Source organism: Rattus rattus, chromosome 6 (assembly GCF_011064425.1).
Source record: "Rattus rattus isolate New Zealand chromosome 6, Rrattus_CSIRO_v1, whole genome shotgun sequence".
Classification (NCBI taxonomy): domain Eukaryota; kingdom Metazoa; phylum Chordata; class Mammalia; order Rodentia; family Muridae; genus Rattus; species Rattus rattus.
This window is the reverse complement of record NC_046159.1, coordinates 74,390,120-74,414,608: the sequence shown is the minus strand read 5'-3', so window position 1 is coordinate 74,414,608 and position 24,489 is coordinate 74,390,120. Positions and strand designations below refer to the sequence as shown.

The 24,489-nt window shown below is 41.7% G+C and overlaps 1 protein-coding gene across 2 annotated transcripts in view; it reads left to right on the top strand.

Moving 5' to 3' along the window:
- Positions 1-21,188, top strand: part of Rmnd5a (required for meiotic nuclear division 5 homolog A) — a 57,930-nt gene extending 36,742 nt beyond the window's left edge. Inside the window, exons 5-10 of one of the 2 annotated variants that reach the window (XM_032906347.1) lie at positions 10,205-10,371; positions 11,043-11,208; positions 12,784-12,886; positions 15,032-15,186; positions 16,612-16,697; positions 17,740-21,188. In XM_032906347.1, the coding sequence (XP_032762238.1) occupies positions 10,205-10,371; positions 11,043-11,208; positions 12,784-12,886; positions 15,032-15,186; positions 16,612-16,675 (655 nt within the window). In that variant the 3' untranslated portion in view covers positions 16,676-16,697; positions 17,740-21,188. Of the gene's footprint in view, positions 1-10,204; positions 10,372-11,042; positions 11,209-12,783; positions 12,887-15,031; positions 15,187-16,611 lie in introns of both variants that reach the window. The other variant, XM_032906346.1, reaches the window with a different exon arrangement.
- The last annotated feature ends 3,301 nt before the right edge of the window (positions 21,189-24,489 follow it).

The window sequence follows — 24,489 nt, the reverse complement described above, 5'->3', positions numbered from 1 at the left end:
AACAAAACAAAAAAAGCAAACAACAAAAACCCAAGAACACAGCACAAAACCACGAAAAGGAAAATCTAAATAAATAAGCAAATGACCAGTAAGAGGGGGGAAAAAATCCCAAAGCAAGCAAAATAAAACAAAAAGTCTACAAAAATACCATTGAGTTCATTTTGTGTTGGCTGACTACACCTGGGCATGGGGCTTCTACCTCGCTGTCTGACATTGTTCAGTTGTGTGTCTTTGCTACCGAAAGCTACTAAAAGGAATCCAAATAGATTCCCAGCTACTGAAAGAATTTCTCCGATGTGATCTATGAATATAGTACTATGTTATTAGGAGTTATTTTAATGCTACGTTTTTGTATCAGAGTAGGACTGATTCTTGGCCATTTTAGCAGTATCAGATATGGGTCCCATTTCATGGGGTAGGCCTTGTATATAATCAGAAAGTGGTTGGTTACACCCATAACATTTATGCTATTATTGCACCCAATATACCTTATAGGTAGATCACTGTTGTAGATCTTAGGGTTTGTAGCTAATGATATTAATGATTACCTTTTTTCTCAAGTAACGTGCAGATTACCGTCTAGTAGTACCATGACTACTTGCAGGGGTGAAGCTTCCAGTAGGGCACAAGTTAACTTCTCTGGGTTGGAGAACATGAGTAAATATTTTCTACAATAGAACCTTACCATCAGGTTGTGAAGGATAAACAGTAACTTTGGCAATGGTCTGTGATGTTTGGGAGTTTTGGTAAAGCCCCTTTGACCAACAACGCAATAAGAAGCAACCCATTTGGGCTGGAGAGAAGGCTCAGTGGTTAGGAGCACAGACTGCTCTTCCAGAGGTCCTGAGTTCAATCCCCAGCAACCACATGGTGGCTCACAACCATCTAGAATGGGATCTGATGATGCCCTCTTCTGGTGTGTCTGAAGACAGAGATGGTGTACTCATATACATTAAATAAAATAAAAAATCTTTAAAAAAAAAAGGGGGGGGAAGTAACCCATTTCTGGAACTGTAAGAATATCTAGTTGGGACATTATTTGGTGACTGCATTTGCATTTCTTTCATTTATGTTAGGAAGTTTCTACAGTAGTATGTTTATATATGGTTTTTCAAATGGCCTTTAGTGTTAGTCGTCCCTACCCAAATTCTCTTTTACCCTTTTCTCTCTTCCCCCTCTCCTATTTAATGTTCTTATTCTAGTTTCCCCTTCATCTGTCCTTTTTTTTATTTTTTATTTTTCGGAGCTGGGGACCAAACCCAGGGCCTTGTGCTTTCTAGGCAAGTGCTCTACCACTGAGCTAAATCCCCAACCCCCATCTGTCCTTTTTTTTTACAATATTCCATTACTCCTCTCCATTGGAGATCCTCTCTGGCTTCTTAGTATCTACTTAACTTTTGTGGTTATTTCCAGACTAAAAGTCTTATTAATCCTTGTTCAACTGCAAATACAAACAGTAAATTTAGCTGGGTGTGATTTTGCCCAGAGATCACCACTCCCTTAATATCTTTATCTCCTGAACACAGGTTTCAGGTCCATTTCACTTCTTGGTGCCCCTTTATTATTACTTGAACCACACACTTTGTATTTTTAAGCTCGTATATTATAAGCTTGCTATGCTTGATCAGAATGCATGAGCAGAGAACAAAAGTCCCTGCTGAGCTTTTTTGATACTTCTTGATGAATGCAATTAATATAAATCTCTCAGCTAGACTCTTCAGACAAAGGAAAAAAACAGCACATTCTTCACCAAAATACCACAAAAACAGTCTCTAGATTACATACTGAAATGCTTCTCCACTGAAACTTTTTGGGCCAGGTCTACACAGTCAGCAACACAGTCTTCCATATTCCTACTAGGGTGGCCCGTTAAGCCCCACGTAAAGCATTCCACTGCTTTCCAAAGTCCCGAAATCCACATTCTTCCAAACAAAGGCATAGTCAAGCTTATCACAGGAATACCCCACTTTTGGTACCAACTTCTGTCTTAGGGTTTTGAAGTGGAGACTTAAGGGTCAGTTGGATGGTGTTTTGCTAAGGCAAACACATGAAGGAACATTTAGGTAAAATGGACATGGGTGTGAAAGGCTAAGGCAGACTCAAGGAATATTTTGCTGAAGCAGATGGATGCAGGAGAGAGGGTATGCTAAAGCAAGCACATGAAAAGACACTTTTAATAAAGGATTCTTTATTAACACCATGAGTGTATTGGTGTGCCTTACGTTGCATACTTGAGCTGCATTTGTCGGGACTCCATAGAGAGAAACAAACAAACAAACAAAAACTTCTGGTGATATACTACAGTTTATTGCCACTTCTATGCACTTGGGCTGATTGACAGAGTGATGTCAGCTGAGACAGACAAGACCCGTGCTGAGGCCCGGCACATGGAGGACACGTGATGTTTGGAGTGTGTAAATAGGACTTGGTGGACAGGAGCTGAGCTTGGCTTGCTGGTATAGCAGCTGTGCAACACCTGTGGATCTTGCATCTTTGCTGATCTTTGCTGAGAGAGGCGTAGCCAAGAACTTCTCTAGGTCACTCCTGTTGACTTGAGCCAAGGCTGAGGCCTGGCTGTTTCTGCTAGGTAGTGCCACCACCACTGATTAGAGTTTGCTATCCCAATTCTACTGAACTGGACTGCTGGTATATCCGTGAAGTGTTTCCAAGTGGATCAAGCTGCAGCTGCTAACCTGTGAACTGAACTGCCGATTTCCAGACTACACAGATGGGAATTGCTCCAAAGAACCTTACTGAACAGGTCCACTTCACCCATATCCTTTCTTTCCCACTACCTCTAGTGGCAGGTTAAAGTGTTTAAAAACCATCATTAAAAATACGATTTGAAAAAAATTAAAATTACAGGATTTTACTGCTGTGCGGAGATGTTGTTGTAAAAATAAAAAAATTAAAAAAATAATGAAAGTCTTTTACCCCACTTGGTCTACACTGCGGTGCCCCAAGATATCTGCTAGATATTTTGGTGGAAACACATTCCAACTTCGAGGCGGCCCAGACCAGTCGCCCCACACTCCATTACATTACTTAAATCTACACATTAAAGACCACACAACACAATAATCTTTGACCCAGTTGGTAAGATATAATTGCCCACTGAAACATACAAAGCCCGGTACCATCCATCCCTTAGGAACATTGATAACAACCTGTAAATACACAGAGCAGAATCTTAACATCACCTGCCATGGCTTCTCCCCGTCTCCTCCTCTGTCTCCTCTTGTCTCCTCCTTCAAACTTCTCTCCTGCCCATCCTTCCTTCTCCTCCAATGATAGGCCTCCTCCTATCCTGTACCTGCCCCTCACCTGTACTTTACAAAATCAAAGGGGAGGTGGTTCTGGTGAAGTTACCTGAGTTCTGAGTACTTGACTAGGCAGCTGTCCTTGGGGCAGTGGAATTAGCATCAAAATACAGATAACTTCAGGGCAAACCACAACCAGGAGATACCGTGACCAAGGCAACTCTTTTAAAAGACATCATAGGGGCCGGCTTATAGTTTCAGAGGTTTGGTCCATTATTATCAAGGTGTGAGCATGGCAGTGTCCAGGCAGGCATGGCACAGGAGATGTTGAGAGTTCACCATCTTGTTCTGCAGGCAAAGAGAAATAGACTAGCATCCTCAGACAGCTGGGAGAAAGGTTTCAAAGCCCATCCCCACAGTAACACACTTCCTCCAACAAGGCCACAGTGCTATTCCACTAGATCACACCTACAAATAGTATTACTCCCTGGGCCAACCATATTCAAACCATCACAGTCTCCTTCGGCTGTCTTATTGCTGTATCTGGGACTTCAAGTACTATTTTGAACAGGTATGAAAGGAATGTACACCCTTGTCTTATTCCTGATATTAGTGGAGACAGTTTAAATTTCTCTCCATTTTAGGTTACTATTGTTTGTGAGACTGCTGGAACTCACCTCTGTTGTGTTGTGGTATGTCCTTGTACTTGTACTCTTCCAGAACTTTTATCCTGAAAGGATGCTGAGTTTTGTCAAAGGCCTTTTCTATATCTAATGAGATGATTGTGTGGTTTTTGTCTTTCAGTCTGTTTATATTGTGGATTATGTTTATTGATTTATGTATGTTGACCCATCCTGGCATCTCTGTGATAACTCCAACGTGTTTTTGGATTTAGTTTGCAAGAAATTTGAGAATTTTTGCATTTATGTTCATAAGGGATATTGATCTATAATTTTATTTTCTGTTGGGTCTTTGTGTGGTTTTGGTGTCAGGCTGAGAGTGGCTCTATAAAAAGAATTAATAAATGTTCCATTTCCATTTTGTGGAAGAGTTTGAAGAGTATTGGCATTGATTCTTCTTTGAAGGTTTTGATAGTATTCCGAGCTGTATACCTCTAGCCCTGGGCTCTTTGTGAGACTTTTAATTGCTGTTCCTATTTCACTAGGAGTTACCAGTCTGATTAAGTTGTTTATTTGATCTTGATTTAACTTCCATATCAAGAACTGCCTTTATAGTGTTCTATAAGTGTAGGTATGTTGTGATTTCCTTTTTGTTTTGTTTTTTGTTTGTTTGGTTTTGTTTTTAGGTTTTTGTTTGTTTGTTTTTTAAGATTTATTTATTTTACGTATGTGAGTACACTGTCACTGTCTTCAGACACACCAGAGGAGGGCATCAGATCCCATTACAGATGGTAGTTCCCACCATGTGGTTGCTGGGAATTGAACTCAGGACCCCTGGAAGAACAGTCAGTGCTCTTAGCCTCTGAGCCATCAGTCCAGCCCATAGATTTTTGAGACAAGGTTTTTCTGTGTACCTTGGCTGTCCGGTAGATCAGACAGATCTCAAAGTCAGAGATCCACCTGCCTCTGCCTTCCCAGTGCTGAGACTAAAGGCATGCACTACCACTGCCTGGTGTGTTTGCCTTTTTATTCAGTTCTAAACATTTTTAATTTTTTTCATAATTTCAGCCTTGACCCATTTTTTTCGTTCAGTAGTCGAGATCTATTGAAATTTTCTTTTTGTCCTAGTATGTGTTCAATATTAGCAAAAGTTCAAATAACTGCTTATAAGAGAATGTATTCTTTAGTGTTTGGGTGAAATATTCTGTAGATGTCTTCTGGTTCCATTTGATTTATGACATTATTTGGCTTCACATTTCTCTGTTTAGTTTGATGCCTGTCTTGTCTGTTCATGAGTCACCTGAAATCACCGGTTGAGGGTCATTATGTGATTTTAGCTGTAGTGGTATTTCTTTTTTGAACTTGGTACCCTTGTGTTCAGTTCATAGATGTTCAGAATTGCCATATCCTCTTGGTGGAGTTTTTTTTCCTTCTGGAGAGAGAGAGAGAGAGAGAGAGAGAGAGAGAGAGAGAGAGAGAGAGAGAGAGAGTGTGTGTGTGTGTGTGTGTGTGTGTGTGTGTGTGTGTGTGTGTGTCCTCTATCTCCTTGATTAGGTTGAATTTGAAGTTTGTTTTGTCAGATTAAAATACCCACATCTATTTGCTTTTTGGGTCTATTTGCTTTAAATATTTTTATCATTATTTTTAACCCTGGAGTGATGTCTATGTTTGATGATGAGGTATATTTTTGCAGCCAAAAGATGAATCCTACGTTCATTTTTAATTTTTAAAAATGTATTCATTTTGTTTTATGTGTTTTTGCCTGTGAGCCATGGGCATGCTTGGTGATGCCTTTGGAGAGGTAGTCAGAAGGAATTGAATCTCCTAGAACTGGAGTTACAGGTGTTTGTGAACCACCACGTGGGTGCTGGCAATCAAACCTACATCCTCTGCAAGTGCTTCTAACCACTGAGCCATCGCTCCATCCCTGGATTCTGTTTTCTAGTGCAGTCTGTCAGTCTGCGTCTCTCTAGTCCAGTCTGTCAGTCTGTGTCTCTTTATTTGGGGAATTGAGGGCATTGCTTTTTGAGAACTGTTGGTGAGCAGTAGGGTTATTGATTCTGTTTATTTGTTGTTATGATGTGGGTTGTTTCTGCACATTCTGATTTACCGTTCCGAGATTACAGATTCTTTGTGTCTTCTCGAATATAATTAACCTCTTCACACTGAGGGTTTCCTTCTAGCACATTCTGTAGATACGGATTAATAAACAGAAATTGCTTAAATTTGTTTTTATTGTGGAATGTGTGTCTTTCTCTGTCAGTTGTAAGTGGTAGGTCGCTATACTAGGCATAGGAGTCTAAGCTGGCATCTGTGGTCCCTCTGTTTATAGAAGACCCATTCAGACTCTTCTGGTTTTCAGAGTCTCCATTAAGAAGTCAGGCATATTCTAATGGGCCTGTCTGTATGTGACTCGATCTTTATCCATTGTAGCTTTTAACATCCTTCCTCCCCACCCCACCCCTGAGTGTTTAGTGTTCAGTTATGTGTTGTGGGAAATTTCTTTTCTAGTCCTGTCTGTTTGGTGTTTTGTGTGTGTGGAGAAATTTCTTTGATTCTGTTAAAAGTTGTATTATTTGCCTTTGACTTGAGTTTTTCTCCTTCCTCTATTTGTATTACTTGTAGATTTGGTGTTTTTATAGTGTCTCTGATTTCCTGGATTGTTTTTGGATTTAACATTTTCTTTTGACTTACTTATCCATTGCTTCTGCTTTGTCTTCATGACCTGAAATTCTCTCTCTTCCATATCTTGTAATCTGTTGGTGAGGCTGACGTCTGAGGCTTTTATTTGACCTCCTAAATTTTTCATTTTTAATTTTATCTGTTTTGTTTTTCTGTTTCTGCTTTCATGTTTTGAAACGTTTTCATCATTTCATTCTACTGTTTGTGTTTTCATGGTCTTCATTGAGGTATTTATTCATACCTTCTTTTAATATACTTATGCTTGGTAATTTGAAGCCCCTCTCTTGTATGCCAGTTAAATTTCATTTCTCGGGCCTCCTGCAGTAGATTCGTTTGTTTCTAGAAGGACAATCTAAATGTTTACTGTTTATATTTGTGTTTTGGAACTCGGATCTAGGTGTCTGCAGTTAGGATATTTGAGGTGTTTTTTTTGGTGTAGTTATCTGGTCCTGTCTTTTTCGGTGGGTATTCCATGCTTTGGTTAATGTTGCCCTGCCTGGATCCTAATTAATTGTGCTGGTGTATGGTCCTTGGTTAAGAGTGCTTTTGTGGGTTGGATCAGCAGGACACAAAGAAGGGATTGGAGGAAAGGCCAGGAGATACAGTGAGACACTGTGTCCACACCAAGAGGGCTGATAATACCTTTGAATGAACTGTTAGTGGTCTTTTATCTTCACAGTAATGTTAGGAAATTGCTAGCTCTTTTGATTTTGTGGTGTTTGCCTTTCTTTGAATTTTAAAGACATTTGGATTGTACTATTAATAACTTCCCATTAAGTTTATACTTGTAGGGCTGAGTTTTGTTAATCATTCCCAAGAAGAAAAAAAAAAAGGGTGTCGGAAGTCTTCCCAAGGAATACTAGAAGGGAAGGGTATTTGTAGTCTCTAACATGCTGGAGAAGGTCTGTAAGGGGGTGGAAGGGAGAGATGGCTCAGTGGTTAAGAGCACTCACTGACTGCTCTTCCAGAGGTCCTGAGTTCAATTCCCAGAAACCACATGGTGGCTCACAACCATCTGTAACAGAGTTTGATGTCCTCTTCTGGTGGGTCCAAGACAGTGACAATGTACTTATATGCAAAAATAAATAAGTCTTTATTTTAAAAAAGCATGCTGGAGAAGGGTATAGTGGTACAGGTTGTGAGCCTTGGCCAGATGCATTTTTCTTTCATTGTTACCAGAAATAGTCACCCATTCAAGTGGTAAATTTAGGAGAGGAGAGGGAGAGCTAACCACGTGAGTGAAATCATGTTATTATCTGAGGGGTGATGGAAATTATATATGCAGAGCCTTACATATACCAAGCCTTTTCACAGGGTAGAATGCTGCTGTAATTGTGCTGTGAGCGTCAGTGTAGGCTACTTCTGACTTAGTCACTGAGTACCATTATTGTGGGGGGAGGTTCTGTTTATGAGAGTCCTAAAAGGTTTCTTATTTAGAGAATGCAGTGGCTAAAGAGTTGTCCTTTGACAACAGCAAAGGGATGCTGATCTGTGCCCTCAGCCTACAGGAAGCTATGGTGGAAAGTAAACCGAGGCAGAGCAGCTTCTGTCTTTCAGTTTGGGTTGAACTGTGAGCAGTAAGCTGACCAGCCCTTGGCTGCCTGTGTCCAGGAGAACCGTGCATACTCCAACACGAAATCTGAACTTCCTTAAAGCCTAAAGTCATTCTTGGGCATATACACAGAGAACCCTGCAGCACAAGTCATCACTGTAGCTGGGAAATAAGTATAAGCACCCAGTCTCAGAAAATCAAAACATATGCATGTTTCCCGTCTTGCTGATTCTTTAGCATGAACTTTAAAGATGATGCCATCATGTCACAAAGTAAAGAGGGTAAGTGTACTTGGTTGACACATTTACTTCTGCTTTGGATAAAAGCCTTTACTTTTATAAAAATTCAAATTTCCTTAATGTGCAGCCTAAATGTTAAAGGTTGGTTGAATCATTGGGAGAAGACTGTAATCTCAGGTCGGGGATCTGGAAAAGCATTGTTGGGTTTTTTTGTTTATTTATTTTGTTTTGCTTTTTGTTTTTGTTTCATCCACTCAAAATTGTCATTCATTTATTAGTGTTAGGTGACTTGAGAAAGTTAACGGTAGGGATAAGAGTGCTGGCGGGAAGGTACTAGCTAGTAGGTACAGTGGAATAAGAGTTACTCAGATTTTATGTCACCTTTATTTTGTCCTCCCTACCCCATATGCTAGGGATCAAACCAGAGGCCTTGTGCATGCTGGGCAAGCGCTCTGCCACCAAACTCTATTCCCAGCACAGATTGCTCACATTTTATATTCATACCTGGTTCCTGTTCCAGGTCCTTGGTAAATTGGGTTAGCTGAAACATGTCCAAGTAAAGGTCAATTAAAGGGTAGATTTTATAGTTGAATATTTATCAGAATGAAGCTTCCTTATCACCTTTGTAAACTTTGGCTTTAACAGCTCATCTGAGGTGCACATCTGTTTTTATGACATGGCAGTCCCAGTTAAAGATGAATGGTCAGTCCCTCCTTGTGCAGCTGCTGCCTGATCACTCATGGCACTTTGGAGTTTCAGAAGAGAACATTATTATTTCCCTCTGTGACATTATATCTACACAAATCCCTTTGTCATGTGTAGCACAGTGAGCATGTATGCTTTTTTTTTTTTCCCTGAAAGTACTGGGACTTAGTGGTGAGCACTTGTTGCTCTTCCAGAAGACCTGTGCTTAGTTCCTAGCACTCGAGACAGATCAAAACTATAACTCCAGTTCTAGGAGCTCCAGTGCCCTCCTTTGGCCTCCAAGGGCACCTGACATGCACACATGCATAATGTATGGGGGCACGCACACGCGCGCGCGCACACACACACACACACACACACACACACACACACACACACACGTCAATCTTAAGGACTGCAAGAACCTTGAGAAATGTCTTTGGTTTCTGATTTTGTTTCTTTTGTGTATTCTTGTTGTTGCAGTGCTGTGGGTTGAACCCAGAGCCTTTTTATTTGTGTAAACAAACGCTCCATCGCCGAGCTGTATCTACAGCCTCTATGTTTGCTGGTTCTTAATACTAAACTGAGTAGCGTAAAGTCCGACCAAGGTTTAGAATTTAGAAATAAGAGATTCCAGGCCCATGGTGAAGTAGTGTATCAGGTAAAGGTGCTTGCGCCAAGCCTCACCACCATCCCATGGTGGAAGGAAAGAACTGACATCATGGGCTGTCCTCTTGACCTCCACATGAAGGATAATGTTAGTATAGAATGAAAGCATAATAAATGGGAGAGTGTAATTTAAAAAATAAGAGACTCTCCTTCAGAATTTTGGTTTATTTACAAATATGCTTGCTTAATAGGGAGAAGGGTGATTCTAAGTGATTTAGGTTTGAATCTCAAGGCTTACACTAGAGAGTGTGGTCCTCTTTAAATCTAAGTGTATCATGTGATGTACCAGAGCCATTATACTGTAATACCTTACTGAAGAAATAATTATCTAACTTCTTATGATTTCCTTTGTGTTTGCATCTCCTGATGGTTGATGTTACCACAACCTCCCACAAGAGGGCACACTAGACCCTCTTTTCTCATGCTAGATGTCAACCAGTTTTTAAAGCCTCTTATTCATGCCCTTGACTACCCTTAAAACCTTTTCTGTTGCTGTAGGTGGGCAGTATCAAACCGAGAAATGCTCATAGCCCAAAACAGCTCCTTGGAATTTAAACTACACCGACTGTATTTTATTAGCTTGTTAATGGGTGGAACTACAAATCAGCGAGAAGCCTTACAATATGCGAAAAATTTCCAGCCGTTTGCTCTAAATCATCAAAAGGGTGAGTCTGGAGTCAGACCGATGTTTGGTGTTTTTCCTTTGTACTTTGGGGAGGGAGCATAGGCAAGGTGGGGAGAGTACAGGGAGTTGAAACGGTCTCTGTGTATAGCCCAGGCTGGTCTCAAACTTGTAATCCTCTTAGGTCAGCCTCCAGAATGCTAGGAGTACAGATGAGCACCACCAGCATGGCTTGAGGTAGAGATCTTTAGTGTTTGGGGGAGCCAGTATCCATTCCAGTATCCACTCCTTGTGTCCTTCATACATATTTGCTAATAACTAAAACTATTGGGATAACTGGCAGTTAGGGACTCTTTAATGTAAGGACTCTGACAAGACCAAGGTATGGCTTGCTCTTTGGCCACTCCCCTCTCACCACGTGCTGCTGCCACACATGTGTCAGAGTGGCTACTTAATCACCAAACAGATAGGTCAGTGTCAGACTAGGAAGTTAAGTTCACTATTTTCAGTGCTTTCCTTTTCTCGTCCTCTCTATGCTGTGTCTGTAATTAAGGAGGAGGACTTGCGATCACACTTTGCGACCAGAATGTTTACATTGTTTTAGAGTTTGTCATATGGGATGGAGATGTTCTTAGCTTTCTCAACCTATTCACAAGTAAATACTGTTTCAGACATATGTGAACACCTTCATTTTGCTGGTGCTTTTTCTTTCAGACATTCAGGTATTGATGGGAAGCCTTGTGTACCTGAGACAAGGGATTGAAAACTCACCATATGTTCACCTACTTGATGCAAACCAGTGGGCTGACATCTGTGACATCTTTACACGGGATGCTTGTGCCCTCCTAGGGCTCTCCGTGGAGTCTCCTCTCAGCGTCAGGTGTAGTAATGGGCCCTAGGTACTCTGAAATGGGCACTGTACTGGGCAGCTTTTCCTGTTGCCTTTATGGTTAAACCAGTAGATTGTGTGGTCTTTCTGGAGACACGTATAGTTGGTACTTCAAGTGCTTGCCACAGATGGCAGTGACCCGGTTTAGATCAGCGTTTCTCCAAATGCGACCTGGGAATCAGGGAGTCCGAAAACCCTTTCCACTGCTGACATTTGCACAGATGATGCAGAAACAGAAGTAAGTTAAATGCCAGGGTCTGTGTTGTGGGGACATTGATGCCAGCCTCGGCAGGTATGTGCAGCAACTCCTCCCTACCATACTGGCTGCCTAGGAGACGCCTGCTGAGCTCTGCAGTACTTTGGGTAGGCAGTAGAGACTTGATTTATGCTGATATTTGGGTCTGCATCTTTTTAACATTCTCTCTCTGTGACACAATAGGGCACTTGCATAAAGCATTTAGTTTCATGCCACAGCATGATGCTTGTCAGACAAAGCTCCTGTCTTGTTACAGGATAGTTTTTACTTCAACTAATTTGCCACAGACACTCCAGCTTATTGTGTTTATTGTGATTTTAAATGAATCAATCAGTACGTTTTAATTTCTAACATTAAGTGATCTAATCTATGAAAACTAAACCACAGTTTATTCACATTCTGGGTTTTGACACTTACTTTTCTAAGTGAATGAAGTAAGCTTGTCACATTAAAGGAAGCAAGTTTGTGTATCTTTCTATACAATGATAAAGGTCAAGATTTTAAACTAAAGTTAAATTTTGGTTCTGAGCTTGTAAAGCCTTTTCTAATGAGACTGGTGAAGACATTGTGTAGTTTAAAAAAATATTGTAAACTGGAGGGAAAACTTTGGAATGTTTAATTCATATAACCTTCCATAATCATACTCGAAGAGGAGACAGGCTCAGAAGAATTTCTTGCCCTGTAAATGTTACAGCACAGACAACTGTGTTTGGGGGCACACTGGCATTTAGGCCTCACACTTCCTCAGCCCTCCTTGACCTAATGAGATTTGTGTTCATAATGATGGCTCTTCCCTTACAGCACAGAATGCCAGAGCTACCTCTCTTCTGATAGGGAAGCCATTTTTTTTTTAATTTATGAGGAATTAAGTGGAAATTAAATGTCCTATCAAAAAACAATCTTTTCAAAGCTTTCTCCTTTTTTTCATTTCTCCCACACTGGCTAGGGTTATGTGGTAGCACTAAAGTTTTATGTTTTATTTGCAAAGGGAATTATATTTTAGTAATTATAGGAAATAGAGCTGAAGACTGGGACTGGGAGGATGGGGGAGAAAAACGAGTTAGTTTTCTTTGAGAGGAACAGCTGCTCTGCATCCTGTCCACTTGCTAGGCACTGTGCTTTAGGGTTAGCATCCCTGGCGTAGGCACTGTGCTTTAGGGTTAGCATCCCTGGGGTAGGCACTGTGCTTTAGGGTTAGCATCCCTGGGGTAGGCACTGTGCTTTAGGGTTAGCATCCCTGGGGTTGGCACTGTGCTGTAAGGTTAGCATCCCTGGGGTTGGCACTGATGCTTCCTTTTTTTTGCCCTCAGTTTCTCAGCAGGTTGTGTGGCGCTGCCTGCACTAATTAACATCAAAGCTGTGATTGAACAGAGGCAGTGTACTGGAGTTTGGAACCAGAAAGACGAATTACCTGTGAGTTCAATTGACAATTTATTTACCTTTCTTGCCCTAGAACGTGTTTTCAAAGTACTCATCATGCCATTTAACCAGAAAACACTATTACAGCTATTCAGCATGGTTTTTTGTTTGTTTTTGTTTTGATGCACATAACACGAGTGAACAGTAAGGTTGGATATAGCTCAGTGGAAGACCATTGCCTGGCAGGCTTGAAGATTTGGACCTAGTCTCCTCACCACTCTAAAAAGGAAGCATGTCAGTTAACCAATTAAAATTAAAATAGGTAAGAGGGAGGTGATAGAACACACTTAATTCTAGCTCTCAGAAGGGAGAGGCAGGAAGATGTTTGTGAGTTTGAGCCCAGCCTGGCCTACATAGTAAGTTCCAGGACAATCAGGGCCTCTTTCTTACTGAGACACTGTCTTAACAAAAAAATGAAACAAGAAAATAGATTTGAAGGATTTTAACCCGAAATTATCATTTCTGAGATAATTGTGTCACAGATGCTGGAGGGTTGAATTAATAAGCCTTTGACATTAGCTTCTTTTCCCACACCTGCACATAGATTTGTCTGCAGTTAGCTTGTTCCTTCAGCTGTAAGCCTGTCAGTTGGTTGCACCGACTAGAGCAGCTTGCTGAGGGTGGTTTGTGACTAAAGGCACAGGTGCCTTCCTGGTGCTACATGTGGTCAGGACATAAGCAACACTGTACTCTACTGCTGCTGCTTGAGCAAATGAAAGAACTCTGTTTCTTAAGCAGATGCCAAGCTTCTGGCAATTTTATGATCTTTCTGTGAGCTTCTTTGAAATATGCACACTGAGGTAGAGGAATCTATAGGATCCCCGCTGACAGTGTGCATTTGACTGGGAAAGTAACAAGAGGAAGGGGTTGGTAATCTTTCCTCAGGAAAGATTTGTTGTACTTTTGGCTTTTGTGCCCCTCCCTTTCTTTTGGGGGGGGGAAGTCAGGGGATACCCTAACTATATAGTCCAATTTGGGTTACCTCTGATCTTCTTGGGCACTGGCTTTATAGGTGTGTTCCACCATTTTTTCAGTATTGTAGTTTGGACTCAGATCCTTGTGCACACTGAATTCCTTCCCCTTTGTCAGTTTTCCTTAAAGAACCTTATGAATTGACTAAGTCTGTATGTCACTGGCTTCTGTGGAACTCATTTTGTCTTGTCGTATCCATCAGATGGACCTCAAACTCAAAACCCCCTTCTCTACTGGGACTAAAGGTGTGTGTCACCACGCCTGGCAGTAATGGACTTTTAGTACAGGAGCTGTTGTAGATGGGAAGAAAGAAAAGGAAGGAAGGAAGGCAGGCAGGCAGGCAGGCAGACAGGCAGGCAGGCAGGCAGGCAGGCAGGCAGGCGGGCGATGTATTGGTGGAGGCTCTGGTATACAGCAGCTGGTCTGCTAGATGACTTCAAACTTTTATATAATTGGATTTATTTGTGGCAAAAACACAATGTTGATATCATGCCTTGAACTTTTAATGTGAACAAATGACAAAAATCCTGTTGAGATTTAGCTTAAGTGGTATTGGTATTACAAGCCTGTAATTCTAGACACTTGGGAAGCTGAGGCAAGAGGACTAAATTCAAAGCCTGCCTGGACAACTTATAGAGGCCTATCTCAAAAGCAAAAAAAAAAAGGGGGGGACATGCACCAAGAGGTGATGGTGGCAGGTAGGGTGGGGTACTGGATTAAAGCCTGCCTAGTCGCATGCAAACCTCCACATTGGACTCTAGCACTGGGGGAAAAAAAAACAAAACAAAAATCCCTCCTTCAGGTTTTCTCTGGACCATGTCATGCAAATTACAAAGGAAACTCAGATCTGGTCACCTAGAAGGCAGCTCTATTTAGATTGCCCATGGAGGAGTCGATGCACTGAATTTATCACCTAACCAGGCATTTCTACAGAAGTCAGGCTCTGCTTCTGCTCTTGGGATATGTTCTGGTGAAATTACAAGGTATTTAGGCCAGGGATATGGCTTAGTGCTGGACCAGGCTGCCTCGTACCACCAAAAAAAGATACTTAACTTTTGAGCGTCATGTTTGATCTTCTCAGACCCCAGATTTCAGTTTGAAAAGCAATGTTGTAGTTTTGCAGATGAAGATTTAACTAGCCTCTGTGCATTTCTCTTTTTTGAACAGATTGAAGTGGACCTTGGTAAAAAGTGCTGGTATCATTCCATATTTGCCTGTCCCATTCTTCGTCAGCAAACAACAGATAACAACCCACCCATGAAATTGGTTTGTGGTCATATTATATCAAGAGATGCCCTGAATAAAATGTTTAATGGTAGCAAGTAAGTGTCAGACTTCTTAAATATTAAATAGATCTGTCTTGCAGGAAGTAAGATGTAATAAGGATAAATGAATGCATCCAAAATCTTTTATATATTTGGTTGGTTCCCCAACCCCCCAGGGTTTCTTTGTATAGCTATGGCTGATCTGTAGAGTAGGCCAGCCTCGATCTCAGACATTTGTCTGAGTACTGGGATTAGTGTGTAACACCATGCTTAGCCATAACTACACTGAGAAATGAGTTTTCTTAACTAGTCATAGAAAGTGGGTTATGTTTAATCTCTTTGGTTAGTTTAACCTGATCAATTAGCAGCCTAATTTGGTAAATAGACTTGTAAATGTTCTCTAATCCTTGTGTGCCCTTCCCTCCAGGCTTTAAGAGTAGTTACTATGCATGTCCTTCTCCCTTCTTTGTTTCACTTCTCTCACTTAGGGCTTTATTGTGGAGCTATTTTTATATGTTGCATAAAGAGCCCTTTGTTATGATGATGTTAAAGCTGTGGAGGAGCAGGCATGGTGGTGCTTGCTTCTAATCCCAGCACCTGAGTGGTGGAGGTAGGACCTGGAGTGCAAGGTCATCCCAACTATGTAGCAAGTTAGAAGGGTCATCTTGAGCTACAGGAGATTGTCTCAACTACTTTTGCTGCCCTCCCCCAATGTAGACTACTCTGCAGTGTGGAAATATGATTATTCAGCTATTTTCCTCTTGGTGAATACAGTGCCAGTGTGTTGTCCACATGTGATAATTGCTACCAGTGTAATCATGGTTCAAAGCTCATAGACATTTGTAATTTTACAGACAATGAGCCCAATTTAAAACAAAACAGATCTCCAAGGTATTCTAACTTGGGCAGTTGGAGGGGTCTTGACTCAGGTTGGTTCTGGCCCCATTGTGGGAAGGCCCTTTCCTGGAAGGTCTGTTGCTTGAAAGAAACTGTTTATACCCTTCCCAGACCACACAGAAACCCTGGCAGTGCAGATTGCTGGTGACTGTGGTCACTGAAACACATGTGGGCTGTCCTTTATGCAGACTGGTAGCTCACAACAGATTTGCTGTCCTTGAATAGATTTGAAATTCATTTAGGGACAGGTGCACCGTAAACCTCGGTGGATGGAGATTAGATTACTTCTGAAACTCAGGAATCATTTTCAAGAAATTGTCTTTATTTTACCTGTAAAACATTTTTCTCCAATTACTAAATATCAAAGAGGCTTTCTGGTTAAGATCTGACTTCTGTGTTGTTTTCTGTGACCCTTCAAAGCCTGGCTGACAGTTCTATTTAGAGCATAGTTAATCCCCCAGGCAAAGCAAACACCTACACTCTGCTTCTGCACATGCTGTAGGTGTGGGTTGTTAGAATGTGCTCTATACCTGTGTGCAGGGCTGATGTTATTTATTGTCTCAATCTTTTCTGTCTTCTATTTAGATTAAAGTGTCCATATTGCCCAATGGAACAGAGTCCAGGAGATGCCAAACAGATATTTTTCTGAAGAATGAGTTTGTTTGCAATTTGTAAGTGAAACTGAATTAAGGGTACATTCGAGACAAGAGTATTCATTGACTGCAGCTGTCCAAGGACTGCCTGTTCATAAGCTATGCTCCAGAAGCTGCCAACTCGCTCGTGTACACGGAGGCGTGCTCCAGATGGGTATTACACAGGGCTTTATTCACTCTTGGTCTTCGTTTCTGATCAAGTAAACACACCAGCAGTTGTCATTCAGTGCAGGTTTTTGTACTTACTATATGGTGATTTTTTTACTTAAAAGCAGAAACAGAAGTTGACCTTCCTGACATGTGTTTAATATTCCTCCTGCTTTTACAAATTCTGACATTTTCTTGATAATTGTAAGCTTGAGAGTGTTTGTGGAAGAACTTTCTTTCTTCTCATGTATACATAATTAAATGAAAAGTCTTCATAGGAGTTTGGTTATAAAACGAATTTGCTTTTTTGTTATTGTTTTGTTTTTCTTTTTCGGCCTAAGGAAGAAAGCTGTGGTGAATTCCAAATTTGCATAGCTTTTTGATGTTTTACTCTGCCCCACCTCCTGCTTCAGAGTCAGCACACCTGCATTGAGTTCTGAGTTCTTTCTGTAGCCTGGCAGGCTGCCTGTTTAAAAATCCCATCATGAATTTAGCAGGCTAATGTGAGAATGAAATAGGTATTACTGGGTTTTTGTTGTTGTTTGTTTGTTTTGCTTTTATTACCAAGAGGTGCTTTTTAATAAATGGAATTCTGAAGTTAGGGTGTTACTATTTGATATATGGTTTCACAGTCTTAGCACACTGTCCTTTGAAATCTGCCTTTATGACTTGGCTGAGTATCATGGTAGTTTATCATCACAGATACGCAGTGTTATGCATGTGTATACAAGTATGTGCACCAGCATCAAACATTGCATATGTGGAAGGGAAGAAGCATGTTCCATTCTAAATGCAGTTGCCAATCTCACCACTTCAGGTCCTTAAGGGTAGACACTAGCAACTTTATGTTATGGACCTCGTTTACTGCTCGTTTGTGTTTAATTAGTATATTGTTCATGCCTCTCTTCTGCAGTGTCTCATCTCATTGACTGTGAACCTGTATATTACTCAAATGGCTACAGATAATGATCTTTTCTTTTGTGAGGTCTCTTCATTTAATGCACTGCCCATAAAGAGCCATGTGTAAGAGTTATTCTCTGTATGAGGAACTAATTACATGGAAAAGACTTCTGTGGACATAATTCTGACTTAAACCCATGAAATACTTCATCTTGAGAAGAGTGCTGTGTGGAAATCACCAAATAACTCACAACTTTATTTCATCTGATGTAGATCTGAACACCAACGTATGAAAACTGTCACAAGAAAATGAAAAACCATAAACACAGAAGCAACGAGAAATGAGACTCTTATGTTAAACTACGATGGACTCTGTTTAAGGGAATGGGGATAACAGCTTTGGTGCTAAGTTAATCAGAAATTGCCAGCATTCACAGTGGTATGCTAGCCTGGATGGTCTCTCCTGAAATGTTTACCTAGGAGAGCTGGTATTTGCTTGTGAAAGAAGGAAGAAATATTGCAGAAAAACCCAAGAAGTGACCACATGGTCAGTTTCATGGTGATGGCTATTGTGTACTGTGTAGGTTACCTGGGTCAAGATTGGTCCAGCTCAGAGTGCATGCTTTGTTCAAACCCAAGCCTGGCTCACAATGACTGTGCATCACTCACTGTCAGGATGCTCTGTAAAGTCCCTCAGGCCCCATGAAGCAGGGAAAGAACAGAGGTGCCTCTAGCCTGCAAGAGAAAGGCATAGGGCCAGGCAAGATCCTGTGGAGGGAGGGAGGGAAGATGTGAACTCGTTTACTATGGGTATTTTTTCCTTTGAATTAAATTCTAGAGTGTCAGGCTTTTTTTTTTTTTTTTTTTTTTTTTAACTTTGTTATTCCTAAGCCAAATTTAGTTTTTAGGTTTCCTTCTCCTCCCATCCCCCCAATAACTTATTCTTATCTTCCCACCTCAAGCATCTACATGACATTTAGACTTCACATAAAGTTTATGTGATACACACATGCTCTTGAGGTTGGTGGAAAGTGTTTTTGGAAGTAAGACCCTTCACACAGTTGGCTCAGGCCATTTTAAGGACGAGGGCTCTACCTGGTCCTCTTGGTGCCGGGCATCTCTTTGACAGTCTCTTGTGAAGCTCATGAAACTTTAAAAAGAATGAGCTTTAACAAGTTTTGACCCTACAGCTTCCTCTGTAAGGCCTTATAGTCCCAGTGGGCGGGCAGGACAAAGGCCCAAAACTGAAACTTGATCTTAAACTTTACCATGGAAAGGAGGTCTTAGGCTCTTCTTTAGATGTGTGTGCTTTATCTGTAAGAGACTGGCTGTAGCAGAAGTGGATTCAAAGAAGACAGACCTTGACCAAAGATGCTGAAGTACAATATTGGGGTCCTTGTACTCTAGACCCATGCCATCACGGTGTCATGCTCAAGCTTGCATGCAGGAGGATGCCTTGTTAGAAAACGTGATGTTAGCGGAAGACTGTCGGTCACACAGATGACAGGCATTGGAAACAGCCACGCCATGGCTTCTTTGAGAGCTGCTTCCTTTTTCTGGTTGTGGACAAGGCTGCCTTAGGACTCTGCTAAACCAACAAAACCTTTAGATTCTGGCGGAGCCAGAGCCTCTCCACAGTGGCTAAAGTTGTCATTGATCTTTTCTCCTTTGTGTGATCATCACAGATGCCATTTCTGTTTTATTGATGATTATATGAGACTTTTAATACATAAATGAACGGGTATTGGTGCCTCTTTATTTTTAAAAGTTTGAAGAAAAAGAGCCACCTCATATTCATAGAGTGTGTATTTTGTGAGTATGTGAGCATTTGATTGAAAATAAGAAAGTTATTAAGTAAAATTTTCGTTTTACTCTTTCCACAACAGCTAATGTGTAGGGATACATTAAACCCACACCAAATCATGAGGGGATGAGAATCCCCCCCAATCTTCTTCTCTAGGTCGCCCATCCCACAGGCTGTGCAGCTCAGATTCCTGTTTATGCTGTGTTGTGTCCATCTCAGTGCTGTCAGCCTTTGGGACAGTGGCTCTCAAAGCCAAGAGCTCTTGGTTTGTCTGCCCAGTAGAAGCTGCTGGTAGACTATACTAGTCCTCTGGTTTCCCAGCTCAACCCTCATGCAGTGGACTGACAGCCTGTGTTGTCTGTTTCGTCAGCCAACTCAGGTTATCTTCAGGGAAGGTATGGAGGTGTGGTTTGTTTTGGTTTATCTCCAGGATGTATACGGTGAAGACAAACCAAATACTTTTCACTATTGAACTATCTGTATATTATCTTTGGTAACACTAGAATACTGTGGTCTTGGGGAACACACAGAGGAAACATAGCAAGAATCACATACAAGGCTTGGTGTTTGATAAGTGTGCCAGCTGACAGTTGTATGTGCTACTGTGTGTACACGTGTTTACCATGAACAGGTACAGGCTTCATGATTTTCATACTGAATTACAATTGAGTAGATACCAAAAACAGAGTGGCAAATGTATTTTAGTAACAGATGAAGCAATTAGTTTTAGGGTGAATTTTTCACTGTTGATTTTACTTTAAGATGTAGCAAGAGAAAGTTTTGTTTTTAAGGCATTTTAAAGCTGTAGCAGGCATATGCTTCATTTAATTCCAAAGAGGCAAAAGCAGCTAGACTCGCACGCACACAGCACATGCTCCGCTCCATGGCATGGCTGGACACCTACACTTCTAAGCAGTCTTAAACTACTCACAGCCAGGCAGGTGGGGGTCTGTGGAATTTAGTGCCTGACATTGCTTTTGGGAAGGGGCTGGAGTGAATGTACTGGGTATGGGAGGGAAGCAGAAGGAAACAGGACTGTGAGTGAGTGTGCATGTGTGGAAATTCATCATAACCCTTGAAGCTAGCAAGCGACTGCTGTTGGCCGTGCTTTCCTCATGCCTGCAGCGTGCATGTATCTCCTCGCCATGTTTTCTAGCCTTCACTAAGGATTCGTCAGATCTTCATCTTGCTCAGATGGCTCAGGATCGTGTTCCTTTGGCTTACCCACCGTGCTCCTGGGTTCTATGGTGTTCCTATAATTATGAATAGTGCTGCACTGTAATCTATCATATAGAGCTATATGTATGGAAATTTTTGATCAGTTTTTTAAGAGATGTATCCTGTTTGCAAAGGCACAATAAAATTGCATCTTCTAGATTATAGGCAATAAAGATAACAATAAACCTTATTTAACAAATCAGACTGATACTCTGCTTATTTGATTTGGTGGGGGAGGGAGGATGTCTAACATATTCAGTAGTTTCAGGGATTTCACTTTAACTTAAAAACTGATATTTAATTTATAAATTTGGGACTGATAAAGTAGAGTTTTGGAAAACTATAAGAAATGCTTTGTTAATGTGTGTATTCCTATGTAAAACACATGGCTTCTTCTGTGTATATTTTTTAAAATTAAAGACTTGCACATTTAAAACGTGTTTTTGTGGATCCAGTTTATGAACCTCTCTCTGCATCTGCTGGTGTCTGCATGCATTTGGGGGAATGGAAGGGAGTGAGATCTTTTGCCAACATCTTTACACCAGCAGTGTGAGAAGTGGCTGGGGCACCTTCTAGAGTTTAGATGTTTTCCTGGAGGTTCCTCCCTTTTACCCATTCTGTGCTCTGCCCAGAGTAGAAGAGGTTGCTGGGGTTGGGGAATGGGGGCTGGGATTGGGGGATGGGCGCTGGGGTTGGGGAATGGAGGCTGGGCAGGCACCTCAGCCCTGCTGGGGGAAGAGCAGAGGCTGAATTGTCTCAATGGGAAATGAATGCCATCTGTACTGGACACGAGTGTGTGTTCATTTTGTCTAGTTTTTGAAGAGACATTGTTACCAGGGACAAACCTTGCTGGTGAAATGGCCTGGCAAAGCCCCTAGAGGCACCCTGACTGTTGGGTAGTCTTCCAGTGCAGTCTTGGTGCCGCCATAATTGTGGTTTCCCTTAGTGTCTGGACTAGTTGGTTCTCTGTTGCTGTTATAACAAGGCTAAAAGCAGTTTGCCCACAGGCCAGTCTGTTGGAGGCAATTCCTTGGTTTCCCCTTCATATTGACAAGAACTAAACAGTACAGTATCACTGAGGGAAAAAACCTTGGTTGACATAAAAATCACTAACTGGGGGTGGGTGGTATTACGTGTCTAGGCAATGCATTAGCAGCTTTTGTCACATTATAACAACTGAAGGACATGTCAGAGATACACTTCACTTGAACCTGCAGGTGTCGATGGTGATTGAAGTTGATAAAGTGCTTAGCATCCCTTCTATCCCATCCATTTCCTTTAGTGCACTAGCCTTTGTGTTGGGTTAGATTCTTCTTGCCTTCGTGTGTAGACATTGTTGAGCATTTGAGAAATGCCCAGTGCTGTTCTAATACAGGGTTAACTCAGGCTAGACTTTCATGGTTTCGCTCCTGCCAACTCCCGATGAAGGCTAATGATGCCCACTAACCACTGTGATTAAACATAGGCCATGACAGTGGGGGCGGGGGGGGGGAATGACAGGGCCTAGAGAGATAGCTTGGTGGTTAAGAGTACTTACTATTCTTACAGAAGAACAAGCACTGTTACTCTAGTTCCAGAGGATCTAATGCCTTCTGACCTCTGTAGGCACCAGGCATGCATGTGCAGGCAGAGCGCTCATAGACATATCTTTTTAAAAAGTAACACGTGAGTTCCTAAAAGACTCAATACTGTAAAGACATGAATGGCCATCCTTTCGGTTAGTCCAACTCCCTTACTGCTAGCCTTTAGCTGTGACCACCATGGGTCCCAGGAGTGGGGAAGCTAATTTATGTACAAAGCTGCCTCTTCATTCTGTGGCCACCGAGTAACTCATTTATACCAAACACTCATCTCTCAGACTTTGGTTTCCCATGGGGTATGCTTCAGTACCTGAGTATGATATCAGTATCTGGGAAATTGGTCCCTCCTGGGCACATTTGGAACTAATCAGGTGGTATAGGTAAGACTAGGCATCTAATTTCTCCTTAGGCCAAGGTCTTATGGTATACAGGGTTGCTCTTGGTTACCTGGGGCTTAGATTCCTAGGCATTAACTGTCTACAAGGAAGGGTTACTGTTTACTTTGGGAAGTGATTAAGATGGGAGACCGTGGAGACTGGAGAAATGGCTCAGTGGTAAAGGGCACTTGATGCTCTTCCAGAAGACCTGAGTTTAGTTTACAGCCCCCACATTAGTGGTTACTATGTTTACCATTCTACCTGTGAGTCTCTTAAATCTCTTGTGACAGAATACCCAAGAGAACAATTGAAGGGAGAAAGGTTTGCTTTTAATTTTATTTTTATGTATATGGGCGTTTTTCCACATGTACATATACCTGTGCAGTGTGTGCATGTACAGTGCCTGAGACCAGAATAGGCATCAGATCCCCTGAAATTGGAGTGATGGTTTTGAACCACTGTCTGGGTTCTAGAATCAATCCCAGGACCTCTGGAAGAACAGCTAGTACTCTTAACCACACCATCTCCCCAGCCCAGGGAGAACAGTCCGTGGGGCTCAATGTATGTTTGCTTGACAGTTTCTGGGCTCCTGAAACAGGAGCCTGTGGGGACAACTGTTCACCGTATGGTAGACAGGATGTAGAATGGAGCATCTTACATCATGGACAGGAAGGAGAGGGCATCCAAAAAGTAAGATGCAGACCTCAAAGGCATGTTTTCAATGACCACTTCCCCTCACAAGGCAGGATGTTCCATCACCTCAGTAATGTACTCAGATTTTGAACCCATCAATAGATGAGCGCCTCAGGATCTGAGCATCTCTGGTAGAACCCTCACAGACACTTAGAGGATGCTTTACTAGTCCAGCTGCTCCCAACCCAAGTCAGAGCCGCTGATTCACACACACATTGTAGCTCTGGGGCAAGAAAAGGGGAACATGTGAGTTCAAGGCCAGACCTTGCCATTAAGATGTTAATCCCTGCCTCCCCCTCCCCAGTTTAGCTATTATGTAAGTATAATCCTTTTTGTGAGTGCACTACCAAAAAACCAAAACAAGCACAGAAACAAAAAAAAATCATTTCCTTTTAAAGTCTTCCAAGTTCAACTTCTGTCTTAGGATGTCTATTACTGTGAAGAGACACCATGAACACAGCGACTCTTATAAAGGAAAATATTTCATTGGGGCTGGGTTACAGTTCAGAGGTTTAGTCCATTATCATTGTGCTGAGAAGCATGGTGGCATGTAGGCAGATGTGCTGCTGGAGAGGTAGTTCCATCTACATCTGGATCTACAGGCAGCAGGAAGAGAATGAGACATACTAGGCCTGGCTTGAGCTTCTGAGACCCCAAAGCCCACCTCCAGTGACACTAGTCCTCCACCACCACCACATCCACTTGAACAAGGCCACACCTCCCAAGTGTACCACTTCTTGTAAACCTATGGGTGCTATTTTCATTCAGACTATCACAGCATCCAAGCTGAAAGTTGAAGAGAAAATGTATAGGGGGAGAAGAAAATATTTTTGTGTATGGATATGGATATACATTTATGAGTGTATCTAGGTATACATATATGTATATATATACATATGCGTACATACATTTTTATATACACGTGTGTGTGTCTGAACTTCATTTATTGCAAAAGGAAAAAAAGACATTCCTTAATCCTTTGAGCTTTCAAAATCCTGCATCGAGCCTCTGGAACACTCACGTGTGAATCTGGAGGACCCTCACCTACACCTGAGTGTGTGCTGTCCTTTTCTAAGTGCTTCTCTTCTTGC